Source organism: Bacillus rossius, chromosome 3, assembly GCF_032445375.1.
Source record: "Bacillus rossius redtenbacheri isolate Brsri chromosome 3, Brsri_v3, whole genome shotgun sequence".
Taxonomy (NCBI): Eukaryota; Metazoa; Arthropoda; class Insecta; order Phasmatodea; family Bacillidae; genus Bacillus; species Bacillus rossius.
Genome location: NC_086332.1, coordinates 113,711,699 through 113,726,133, shown reverse-complemented (window position 1 = coordinate 113,726,133; position 14,435 = coordinate 113,711,699). Strand labels below are relative to the sequence as shown.

The window sequence follows — 14,435 nt, the reverse complement described above, 5'->3', positions numbered from 1 at the left end:
AATATTCAAATTTGGGTCGGAATTTCCTGAAGTTTCAGTCAGGTCATCCTGACTGTCTGTACTCATATTATTTTTATTATTATAAAAAAACGTAAACAACCCTTTAAAAACACAGGAAAAAAAACCTTGATACAATGGCAACTATAAATACAAAAATTTAGACCATAAGAATGTAAGTTTTTGTCCAATTTAGACTTGCTGTTTCCGGCGATTCATCCCTCGTTGTCCCGCGAAGTACCGAGATGATTTATGTTGCTGGAATTATGTCCCACGATGTTCTGCGAAGCGCTGTTCTACGATGTTCTACAATGTTCTACGATGTTCTACAATGTAGTTCTCGTCGCATTCCTTTCCCACGATGTCCCGCGCTGTTAAACGGTGAATGCTGGCTTCTCACGCTCGTCTTCAATCACTCGTTCACAAGTTATAATTTTGCCGATGTTCTAAAAGGTTTTGCCACAGTTAATTTAGTCATGATTGATTTTTACTTGATAAGTTTTTACTGTTTTTCCGAACGTTTATTTTTTTATCATCAGGCAGTGTCTAAATTCGTGCCCCACGACAGGGCAGCCAGACGAATGCATGAAAGAACCACAATTAAAGCGTACAAAAATAAGTTCCAAGAAAAAATGTGCCCTTGTGGACTCTTTGCTCATCCTTCTCATGCTTACCTCGGAGCAATTCCAAATGGAATAATTGAAACAACACTATCATCTTTAAATAACCTGAAAGTAAATAATTCACGTGAAAAATCTATAAAGAAGCTTTAATAGTAACATCTATAGGTGTTCCGACTAAAATATAAGGCATTAAGTTAGAACAAAAAAAACACCTATTTTTATATCAAATTCAATGTCAATTAAACATATTTTTAAGAGATAATATTGTTTGCTATTTTTAGTTTGTGACTTTGATACAGAATTTGTCCATGTACAATGTGACATGACTTTTTGGAGAAAATATGCTTCAGAGGTTAGAACGGTTTGACTTGAAATGTGTTCTTCATGAAATTGTTGACCCAAAGCATTTTCGTGGACCACTGTCTTATAGATAGGTCTGACAACTTATTATCTTTTGTCTTGACATGTCTCATCGGCTTGGTGAAGCTCGCAGCGGCCTGCGAACTAACGGCGGTAGTAGTAGACGGGCCAACGATTAACATTGTGTTAAATAGGAGTTTCGTATATAATATAATAGCTAACTCCATCTCAACTTTTGAAATTTTTTTTATTCTTTTGGGTGCTGGGTAAGTGTATAATCCATACCAATTCCTTTAAATTTTTCCGCATTAGTCAGTTAGCTGAATTGTTGAGAGAGAATGCCTTGCTCTTGCATTGTGCATGGTTGTAATGAAGAAGGTTACAGCTCACCCTCATGTTCTGTTGAACCTTAAATTTTATATCTCATACATAGTAATAAATGGAATTCTTTTTTGGGGGTGCATTTTTGTTATTATTAATAAATCTATGTTACAATTCTTATGTATCTCCATCTGTAAAGTAATCCACCACATGTATTGGCTTTAGTTACAAGCATTACATGGGTGAACATTTTGCAGCATCTATACGTGATAGTGAAAACTATTTTAATTTCTAAAAAAAAGGTCTTTTAATTCTAACATAATCAAGTATTGGCTCAAAATAAATTTTAACTTAAAAATCAGAATTCTGTGCACAAAGTTCAATTTTAAAATAACATAAGTAATATAAAAATCATTCAAAAGAAGATTATAAATACATTCTATTAATTATATTGCCTAAAAATTTTTATTAAATATAAACTAAGCTTTAAAATGTAAATGCTAAAATTATAATGAGTATATGTTGGCCTTTAGGTTAAGACAGAACATTAAAATGAATTATTGGATCTAAAAAATCACATTTAAAAGAATTACACTTGCATGAAGATTAAAATGTATAGCAAACTAATATTCTTGATTTAAATATGCAATTAACTTTAATTTGAGAAATCACTGTTTGTTTGGGATCCAAATTATCAACACTCCATCATTTAACTTACCATTGTGGCAAAATTACAAGTTATTTCTATGCATTTAACACCTACAGATTTTCCAAATAAATTTAAAATCCTAAACACTAGTCGAAGTTTAAAACGAAACAGAGTTTTAAGAAATATGCCCACTTTTTTACGACACTCCCATTAAACACAATTTTAAGACTGAGTTGTACTACTGCTAGCACCGTTAGATCATAGGCCGCCGCCAGCTTCACTAAGCGGACGGAGAATGAAGGTTAGTTGCCGGACCTATCTACATAACCATGCCATGGACAGAACTGCAGAGACCCTACGTACTATAAGAAGCAAAATCAAATAAATGTAAGAAATGACGTAAAAAGAGTTTTTAATTTATCATTAATGTGACACAATTTTGGCCTTGAATCTAGTTAGCTTTATTATTGTTAATATAATGATATAAAGCAGTAGAAAATCTAAAAAAAAAAAGTTATTTAGAGAAGGGGATGAACACTGATAATACATACTTCTCTTGTTACTACATTATGTTCCCAAAGTATCTCAATATTATGGTGGTTTAATTTCCATACTACAGTTAAGAATAACAGTTTGAAAATAAGTACATGCTATGTAAAACTTCTAAACAGCAGAGAAACAGAAACATACTGTTACGAAGTGGGAAGCAGAGCCGTGATGTGTGCAACACACCTGAGCGGGTATTCCAGTGGTAATCTGGCCCGGGGCGTCTCACACGGCCACTCACATCGTGCATGCACCTCACCACCCCTCCTCCCCTTCCACCGCATCATCCTTCCTCAGCACTGTTATCTATCACTGAGTGGGCTTGGGAATTCTGTGGGCCACTGTGTGGAGTGGCATGAATAAACACGGCCTTTCTGGACTTTTCGGGCGTCGGGTCGACCCGTTATGACGTGACTCATTACAGCCACTCTCATCGGTTCGAAAAGGGTGCCACAAGTACCTATATAAGCAGCGACGCCAAGTTCCGAGCTAGTTCCAAGAGTTGGGAGAATTAATTACATGAGTGAAGGGAAGTGGGACATCAGCAAAGAGAGTGAAAGACCCCTCGAGAGGGGCGCTAAGTGGAGCGACGGGATCGAGAGAGTGCAACTGAATGGCGTGGGTCTGTGTGTACACAGGCGCGAGGTAAGGGGCGAACCACTGTTGAGCCTATCTCCAGTGTGGAGTACGAACTGTGGAACTTGGCAGACATTGATTGACTTGAGAATAAACATTTTTAAGTGCAGTGAAAGGTGATAAAACATTTTAAAGTACAATCGTTTATTAGTAATGTAAATATTAGTAATTAATTAAATGGTAATTGAGTTATCTCTTACGAACCCAGTTCTCCCCACATACATTTTGTAGTGATGTTATCAGGCTTGGGCTGTCATTTTAGTGCTGCACACTATATTAACAGGCTTTTAAAAAATTAGAAAAAAATTATCTTAATTTAAGTGTTCATATTGTTATTACCTATGTGTGGAGAACTGGGTTCATAAGGGATAGCCCAATTAAGTATTATTACAGTTTTATTATTTACTGATATTTAAATTACTAACAAATAATTGTTCTTACAAAATGTCCGATCACCAATCACTGGCACTTAAAAATGTTTATTTGCAAGTCACTCAATGTTTGTCAAGTTCCACAGTTCGCACTCCTCACTGGAGCTAGGCTCAACAGTGGTTCACCCCTTACCTCACGCCTTTACACACACACAACCTCGCGCCACTCAGTCGCACTCTCTCGATCCCGTCGCTCTGCTAAAGCGCAACTCTCGAGGGGTTCTCTCACCCTCTTTGCCGATGTCGCACTTGCCTTCACTCACAGAACTCTCAGAGCTCTCAGAACTCTCCCAACTCTCGGAACATGCTCGGAACTCTCACGGAACTCCCGCGGAGGCCGGCATTGCTGCTTAAGTACTGTGGCGCCCTTCTCGAACCAACGAGAGCGGCTGTGACGAGTCACGTCATCCCGGGCCGACGGAAGAAGGAGTGTCTGCCGTTCTCCCTGCGTAAGCTGATGCTGTTTCTGACTGTAATACAGAAGTGTGTAGTGGCTGTCATCCAATGACATAGATAAGTTACTGCCAAGATTTTTCTTTTTTCTTCAACCCGTACACACATGTATTTAGTAAATATATATCTGAATAGTTAATATTTTCACGGAAGTTTTGCACCTTCAGCCGGTTCTACTTTATTACAGGAGGAAGGGGCGGCAGTCGCCCACTATTGTCTCCCTCTCTTGTGACCGCTTCTATTACCTAATTGCTTCTACTGGTAAAGGGATACTTCAACGGAATTTTGTGATGGAGGAAAAGCTCAAATGCTATCGCGCTGAAATTAGAAATTTTTCACAATAAGATGGATTGCTAGAATACTTGCACTAATTGTAAAACATTAGTTGCAGTGCTATGCATGAAATACGGTGGGAACGCTCACGCAAAGACAATTTTGTTGGGGCACAGTTCAAAGTGAGGGGTGTATGGAAAACATGCTTCATGCATCACAAAACGTGTCAAGATAGACACAGATTGCATGTCTTGCCAGTCCCAGGATAATTAAACTTTGGTCTATAGAGAAGGGGGGTGAGAGAACTATTGACATTGCTTGAGATATGGTCACGCGTGCTCATGAAATACATTAGCACACACAAACTCTGACTGGTTAATTTTTAAATTTTCTCTCTGGCCATCAAGCGAGAGCTGTCTCCAGATTCCTCGTCACTTCCTTCCCCTCTTGGTAGCAGCCGGTCCCCGACCTAGCCACGCACTCTCTCCTCTCGTGCTTAGCAGTTTTTTGTTAACTGCGCAAAAATATATGATTGTCAAAATAAATTCCAAAAAAAATATTGTAATTAAAGTTGTTTCTAAAATATTTCCGGTGTTTGGATACTTGGATAAACAATACTGAACTATATATAATATTTTTTTTACTTTTCATTCAAGCTGATTAAGAAACATTTTCTTTGGTACAATGCTTTATTATTGTTAAGCACGTAGTAATTGCAAATTTGAACAACTGTTCTTTATCATTTTAGGGTCACTGTATTTTCAATTGTTAGAGAAACTCGCATACCCTAAATTATTATCACTCATGCTGTCTTATTAGCCTATTACATACTAGCAGTGTACTTCAGGTATGGGTACTTGTTCTTTGTATCATCATACGTATATTAGAAAAATTAATAAAGTTAATTTTTATTCCTTATTGTAAAACCTGGTAAAACTTTAAAAACACCTGGAAAAATCTTGGAATTTTGTATCTGGAATTGAGTGGCTGACTATAGGCCTATGTACGGGTATCCTACTTCACAGTTATGTACTTTCTTATTAACTTCAAAGATTTTTACCTGTACAGTAATATAAGGGTAAAGTTAAATTTTTCATTTGGTGTGAAAATTTTGTAATTGAGGATAAAACACTAGACACCTTACACAAGTACAGACTACAATACAGAAAGAGTGTACTATTTATTATCTTGGTAGTAAGTATATCAACTTGTCTTAAATGTAAATCTATGTTGGTATTGGGAAAAAGGGAAATCTACCAGAAATTTTTCCGAATGAAAACCTTTCCTGTGATAACTTGTGAAATGTTAGTGGTTGTCGGCTGGTGCAGGTGGTGATAGAGGTGGTGGCGGCCAGCGACTGCAGCGACTCGGAGGTGGCGCTCACGGGTCTCGGGGACCAGCTGCAGGACCTGGGGCTGCAGGACTGGCTGCACCTCATGGAGCGCTCCACCTCCACTCTGCTGCGCCTCCTCCATCGCGTCAAGGTTCCCTTACCCTCTCTGCTTTCTGTCTCACAATTTAGTATTCCTGTCCAACTATAGTTGGAATTTAAATCAAACTGGTAACTGTACAGTCCCATTGGCCTAATTAGCTCAGTTTTTATTATTATTAATTTTTTTTTTATAATTTGGGCTTTACATCTTGTTGATAGGAGGTCCTTAGAGGCCTTACAGACATAACAACACAAGTTAACTATTCCATTTTAGGGAGAGAATCAGCATTGCGAGAGAAAATATTTTATGGGTTTATTTAAGCTGATTTTGTTTCTTAAACAGAAGTTTTTTTTGTTTATAATATTTATAAATTATGTTTATTCGTAAAGATATAATATTATTCAACAGTATTCATAATAGTTTTCACAAATAATTGTGTCATTTTGACTGATGTGTTGACGTGCAACGTGCTGCATACGTGTATAATCACGAAGCCATCAGCCCCTCTCTTCCTAAACGTGTGTGAGCCGCGGCAGACAGCTGAGATAGTCAGCGCCGCCCGGCTGCAGTCGCGTCACCAGGGCGACCACGCCTGCATCTCCGGTTGCCCGGGAAAACCACGCCGAGCGCTGGCGAAGCTGTCTGTGTTTCTTCCCCTACCCCGTCTCCCGCCAGGCCTGCTGAGTGTTAATGGCACTACAGCCGGCTGGAATTCCTGGAAACGGCTTGCGATTCCCGGAATTCCTCCCCCTCCGACATTATTCCCAAGCCCTCAGGAAGGGTATATAAGGCCGGCCCTTGGACAGGGAAAGATGAAAGTTCCATTGTAGCAGCTGACGAGGAAGGATGTGCTGACTGTTAGTTTTTCTAGAAATTTAACAGGATACCGCCGCCTGAAGAACCGCGTATTTTGCAGGAATAAACTTTGCCCACAACCACCCGAAGTTCAGAACCTCCTTGCCTTGCCATTACCTCGGCTAACTAGCCCCAGGGTATGGTCAGTGGGTGGAGTGTGTGCTCACCTTTTGCTAGGAGCTCACCAAAATGCATGAGATAAACATCATGAACATGATTACACCTCAACAAGGCCCCAGTAGCCAGCAGACCAACATGCTAAAAAGCTGAAACGAGGCGCTGACGATGACTTCACATGTTGAATGCCCCCTCAGGGCGCATCTCTGCCTGCTCATGTAGCAAACGAGCCCCCTCAGGGTACCATACAGCTCCCTCAGGGCACGGGCCAGCTGCAGGCGGCCAAGAAAACACCAACTAAGCCAATCACAGTCTACCTGAGGCAGCGAAAGTTTACCTAACACTCAATAGAGAGCTGGATACTCGGATGACGTTCTCTTGGAGCACATACAACTTTGGCAACAATACCATGCGCATCCAGAGTAGTACTATTACAGAGTATCACATCGCGCTTCAGGCCAACAAAACACTAGGCTACAAGCACAGCCTGATCCACCAGCTCGACGAAATCCCGGAGAAACTCGTGCTCCGAGGCTTCTTGGCCAAAACCGATACAGAATTTCTCCAAGAGGAAATTACAAAACTGGGAATGCCAGTCACAAAATTGTTCACCCGCAGCGAGCGGACAAAGTAATTCGTAAAGAAGCTAGTGCTCGAGCTGCGTCATGGCACCGACCTGATGCCGTACTACACCCTGCAGTACTTCACGGGACTGCGAGTCTCCCCGGACTACAGGCACCCCAGAGGCCCTGCGCAATGCTCCAGGTGCCAGAGATTCACACACGCAGCAGGCGGGTGCAACGCCTGCCTCACTGTCACTACTGCAGCCTGATCTGACTGCGGGGTGCACGATTAGGGACAGGCCAGGTCAAGTGTGTAGGCTGCTGTGGAAACCACTGCACCAGTTATCGCAGCTGTTGCAAGTACAAGAGGGAAAAACTATCACGCCTTCCCGCTGAAACACGCAAGCAACATGAGGCACAATTGCGCCAGCACTTGAAGGCAAACACACATGCACAAACCTGGCAAACACGGCTGCCACAACACGCCCCCTCAGGGCCCGTGCAACATTACCCACAGCCAGCGCCACCTCTGAGGAACACCTTTGTTCCTCTGTGGGCACAGTACCACGTGCAGCCATATGCTCAAACATACAACAGGTTCAACTGCCTGGATGGGGACGAGCTCAACTTCCCCCCGATGGCAAATGGTCCGACCTCAAGGAACCCCCTTCAGAGGTGGGGCTGCATTCCACGCCAGAACACCCACAAGGCTGCAAAGAGCAAAACAAGCAAGCTACAGTCTCAAACACCGTGGCTCCGACAACCATGCTGGCAACAATACCGGCATCCGCCCTTCCCCCCGCACCCCCGACGGATCAGTCGCATCCTGCAGATGCGAGCTGAGGTTCGCCACCCGCTCGAGCCCTCTCAGTGAACCAGCTGGCCATGGAACATGAGCCCGGCATGTCCGCAGACACTTCCAAGAGCACTCGTGTCAAAGATCCGACACAGACACTGACACTTGACTGTCTCAAGTTCTGCAAACAACCCAGTCATTCCTGCCATTCTGGAACCACTGTGCAACATAATTATGATATGTATATACCTTGAACATGTAACTGGAGGGAAAAAAAATTGGTTGTTTGTAAAGTCGGTTTACGGACGATAGTTTAACGTGACAATGTCATAACAAAACATTGATGAAATGATTGATCCAGAAGAAAAGGAAATATCATATTCGGCCTGAGACTGAGCCGTAATAGGTTTTTGCAACCATTCCATTTAGGCATTAAAAATATTATATTATTTGAGGAAGAATTTTTTTTTAATTTTTCTATCTTTTTTATGATAAAATCTACCTCTGCATATTTTTATGAATAAAATTGAATAAATTTTATTGAATTATCACTATTTTGTTTGGATACAAAGAAGGAGTGAAATGAAATGTACAATTTAGTTAAAAAAATTTACTTTTATTTGCATTCATTAATTCAAATATATTTATTACTTTGAAATGTTGCGTGCATCGTATTTATTTTTACAAGTACAAAAAAAATTTACAGTTGCTGGGATTTTAACCGATAACCTTTGGATTGGAAGACATCCATGCTAACCACACGGCCACGAGACCATTTCAAGAATAATTGTTTCAGATGGTATAAATTAATAATATTCCACGCACAATATTTGTTTTAACTTTTTTTAACTAGCATAGTCTCTGTTGGACTCGAAATATTTACACGCTCGTGGGATCATAACTATAATACGGTGTGTGATTTAGTTGATCAAATAATAACTCATGACAAATAATGATTAATGTCAAACTATAGCGTGAAAAGTATCATACCAGCAATAAATATTTAGTTACACAGCTAAAACAATACTCATACAACACTGTTTAAATATACTGATTTACACTAGTAATTAAAATAATACGTACTTGTAAGAACACCATTTCCTTGCGAATATACTCCCGTGGCGCGGTGCACAACAATAACCTTGAACCAGTACGCCGCCACGTGTCGACCGAGTTCTCTGTACCATCCGCTACATACCAGAGAGATGCCACACATGCTTAAACACATCCGTAGTGGGACATCAGTAGTGGGACAATTTTTTGTGCGTGCAGCCAGCGTTCATCGATTTATTAGACGTCACGTCAATAAACTCGATAGTAAGCTTCACCCTGAAACTCTGGTCACTTCACAGGACCATGCAACACACACACACAGTAATACAGTACACAATACAAACAGTGACTTAAATAGACACACTATTCTCTTCTGGAATGCTTGCAGACTAAGAAATAATAAAGGCAAATTACAAGATTATTTACAAACAAGAAACATTAAAACTGCTGCAATGAACGAAACACATTTCCAACCCCATGATCACTTTATAGTTCCAGGTTTTACCACATATAGAAAGGATAGAGATGCAAATATAAACAGAGGGGGAGGTTTTGCTCCGAACTATTAATCATGTAATTACCCCTCTCCTGGATTATCTGAACTTAGAAGCAGTAGGCATTGAATTACAGCTGGACCAACAACGCACTAAATTACTCTCTATTTATGCCCCACCTGGGAACACTTTAATGCAAGATGACCTTAACCTACTTTATAATAATACTGGAAACTGTGTTCTTGCAATAGGAGACATCAATACCAAGCATCCGGACTGGCACTCGCAAACACGACACGAACAGCCAGTGGGATGCTATTGCATAGGCACCAGGCCAAAAGAAATTACCAAGTCTCTGCTCCCTATGAGCCAACTTTTAACCCTTATCAATTAAATCAATTCCAGATGTTTTTGGACATAGTAATTAAAAAACAGTTTAATACTGGGTTCGACCTCTGGGTAAATCAAGACCTCTCATCTGACCACTACCCCATACTCATGGACTTGCATGGAGTAAATACAGAAGCCAATGCACCACGCAAAATAAAAGATTACACAAAAGCCAATGGGCCTGAATTTCAAAATTGTTGTAACAGCCACCTACTTGAGATTAATGATGACTCACTTATGGCCAAAGGGGAAGTAGATGAAGCTGTCAATTCTCTTACTGTCACAATCGAAGCGAGAATGACCGCGCACATCCCAGAAAAGGAAATTAAACACACACTAAACACTTTTCTGCCCTACCTCCGAGTCTTAATATCACAGAAAAATTGGTTGCGTAGACGATTTCAGCATCACGGAGAAAGACACATTAAAACCCACATCAACGAGCTCCAGAGTGAAATCTCTGAAGAGTGACACTGTGGCGCAGCAGTGTGAGGGATGCAAAAATTTCTAAATTAAAACAGTCACGACTATAGTCTCTGGCCATTGACAAAGAATTTATTAAATAAGTTGAATGGAATTCCCCCTCTAACAACGAATACTGGCATTGCTTACACACCTGCGGCAAAGGCCGAAGCTTTTGCTAACGTATTGGAGAATACATTCCAGCCAAACCAGGAGCCTTGCGACTAGATTTTCAATATTGAAATATACCACAAAATGAACTTTAAACTGAGACAACCCATTGCCTTCGTACCAAGCCTCACTCAACCACAAAAATCAAAAGTGTCATAAAACAACTTACACCTTAAAAAAGTAGTAGGATATGATGGCATACAAACAATAGTGTTACAGAAATTACTCGAAAATGCACTTGTATTTCTAAACTGTGCAGTTAACATGATGTTATAGCTTTAATATTTTGCAACTGCCTGGAAAACAGTGAATGTGATACTTTTTCACAAACTGGGGAAGGACGAAACTATGCCACAAAATTATAGGCCTATTAGTATGTTAATGTTTTGTCTAAAGTCATGGAATATATAATTTTGCACAGTATTAACACTCATCTTGAAGCCCAATATACACTGCAAAATGAGCAATTTGGATTTCAACAGAAACCCTCCACCACGCATCAGTTAGTCAGAATAACTGAATGCATCACAACAGCGTTTAACTGGAAGGACTATGTAGTGGCAGCCCTACTAGGTATTGAAAAGGCATTCAGTAGGGTTTTTCATTCTGGTTTGTTTTATAAATTTTTTGACATAAATCTTCGCGACTGCTACATAAAATTGTTACATTTTTACCTCGATCATAGAACTTTTGCAGTCACGTGCGAAGGAGCCAAATCTGAAACAAAAACCATTTGTGCCGGTGTACCACAGGGCAGTATCTAGGCCCAGTACTGTTTAATTTATACATAAACAACCTGCCAAAACCAGACCACAGATTGGTACAACTAGGATGCTACACTGATGAGACAATAATTTTCAGCAGATATTATAACCTACAGTTAGCAACTCAGAGAATACAAACTTCACTTATGACTCTCAAGAGGTTTTACACACAATAGCGAATATAAATTAATGTCAATAAATCTGAAGCCATTGTCATCACGGGTAAAAACCTACCCCGGGCAGAGGACGACCCAAAATTACACTATTTGGGGAAAATATTCCACATAATGACACAGTTAAATACCTCGTTATACATAGGGATCAAAAGCTCACATAGATGCCAAATGTGCTCTCTGCCCTCTACCCCATTTTAAACAAGCGAAACTCTCATTACCTGTAAAACAGGTGTATTGCTTTACCAACAACTGATCCGCCCGCCTGGGGCCAAGCAGCTACTGCACCTCCAAATCATTCAAAACAAATGTCCTACTGTCAACTTGCATGCACAACTAAAATTCGAAATGCTCTCAGAGCACATTGTAAAATTAGCCGAAAAATTCTATAGAGACTGCACGACATACACAAATTCCAAAATCTCCGGACTAGATAGTTACGACCCAAGTGAAGTCCGAAAATACAAACGCCCACAAACCGTCCGCCTTGATTTATTACAGAGTAGCGATCCTCTGCCCCAACTGATGCATAAATACACATTCTACCACATACCTCACATAGCACAGCTGTTCCAAAACATACCATAAACATACATACTGCGATGAACACACACACTGTACTGGAGCTGACGGTCTTATAAGGCCCAGGCAATTTCTCAAACCGACAAACAGCCACTTGACGGGGACATGTCAACCTGCAGCTCTGTCTCAACTGGAAGGGGCCTGTTTCTTTAGTGCACTCCAATGCACACAAACATCCCCCCCCCCCTCATGAACACGCACTCAAGGTACCAGACTATGCCCCTGGTGCTGTAAGTCATACATGTACTTATTTATTTAATTTTTCTTATCATTGCCTGTAATGTTAACCTTGTCTCTGCATTTCAGAGATGAGCTGGCATCTGATGGGTGGGAGGCTCTGATCTGTTCCCCCCCCCCCCCCCTCCCACACACACACACACACCACCAGGCCACAGGCTGTGCTGTGACCCTGGTTACAAACCAGCAGTGCCCCGACTCATTTCATATCACCCTGCATAACTCTCACAAAACTGTCATTTCGCTTGCACACTAACATACTCTACTGTTTCCTATAACCCTGCTCCAATAATAATATGAAGTTTCTCCACTCATGACTATCGGACAGGTTTTCCCAACTCTCTCTCTCTCTGACTCTGTTGATTTTCTTTTCCCCTTCAATCTGAATCTTCCCACTTTAGAGTGTGCCCATGGCCACAGTTGTAAACATGGCACCAGACAACCCTGCTACAGCCATGATGCATGCAACCTTTTTACAATGAAAACCCCGACCTAGAGCATATAGGGCTTGCCCTGAAATGTTTGCATGCTCCAACCGAACTTAGCTACTAACATGCTTGCTGAAGGGCCACAGAACTGTGAAGGAGCTCACGCTGGCCTAGTGGGATATAGGGACTCGCTAGGAAAAAAAAATGGGTGCGTGTAATTATGTACGCGCGTGGCATCATTAAAAAATATTTTTTATTTGCATGGAAATAATTAAGTAGAATAAAATAATAAAATGGCTGGAAAAAGATAGTCAACACAGTCAATAAAGTTCAGTTTAAATTTGAAAAATTAAATAAATAAAATTTAGAGAATAATAAATATATATGACATAAATTTGTACTAAATATTATAAGATTCTTAATTTTAAATATTTATTATTGATTATTTAATATTTTAAAAGAAAATAAATAAATTTAATAATAAATTCAAAAATTTAATTTAAGTTTATTCATTGTTTAAATATTTATTATTTTCTTAATTTAATATTCACTTTTCATTTTTATCAACAAGTTTTCATTTAATTTGTTAATTTATTTTTATAAATATTTATTATTTATTGAATTTAATAATAAATATTAAAAATTTATATTTTTATTTGATCAATTTTAATTTTTATCACAAATTAAATCACCAATAATAAATATTTAACATTAATAGTTTAATAATATTTAGGATTAATTATATTAAATAATATTTTAATTTATATCAAATAATACGTATGGATAGTTAACCTCAATGATATTGGAGCACTTGAAAAAGTATATAAGCACAATTACTTTTACTAATATTTACGAATAGTAAATAATATTAATCAAAATATTCAATTTAAATCACTACTGAATATAATTTATTAGCACATACATAATTCGCACTTGTATGAAACTAAAACACGTGTTGTTAATGTAAAAACTAGAAACATGTGGATAAATTTTATAAATATGAAAACAGTGATCAGAGGCGACAAGCGTGCCAACATGCGCGACTAATTCTAGACTTAATGAGCGGTTTAGCGGGCAGCTTCAACCTGTTAATTTTGTGTTACAGTGATGCGCGCACATCTTAAAATTTCACTCATCATTTTTTCATAACGCGCCTAAAGAAGTATAACTTAAAAAAAAATTTAAAAAATTGGTTGTCTGTAAAGTCGGTTTACGGACGATAGTTTAACGTGACGTCATAACAAAACATTGATGAAATGATTGATCCAGAAGAAAAAGAATTATCATATTCGGCCTGAGACTGAGCCGTAATAGGTTCTTGTAACCAAACCATTTAGGCATTAAAAATATTATATTCTTTGAGGAAGATATTTTTTTTTTAATTTTTCAATCTTTTGCTTGATAAAATCTACCTCTGCATACTTTTATGAATAAAATTGAATCATTTTTATTGAATTATCACTATTTTGTATGGATACAAAGGACTGAAATGAAATGTGCAATTGAATTAATAAATTTACTTTTATTTGCATTCATTAATTCATATATATTTATTACTTTTGAAATGTTGCGTGCGCCATATTTATTTTTACAAGTACAAAAAAAAATTTCGCAGCTGCCGGGTTTCG

At 39.1% G+C, this 14,435-nt stretch overlaps 1 protein-coding gene across 1 annotated transcript in view; it reads left to right on the top strand.

The window, feature by feature from the left end:
- Positions 1–14,435, top strand: part of LOC134531164 (vacuolar protein sorting-associated protein 54) — a 183,988-nt gene that overhangs the window by 66,660 nt on the left and 102,893 nt on the right. The window contains exon 12 of the mRNA XM_063366788.1: positions 5,618–5,773. Coding sequence (XP_063222858.1) covers positions 5,618–5,773 — 156 coding nt within the window. The remainder of the gene's footprint in view (positions 1–5,617; positions 5,774–14,435) is intronic.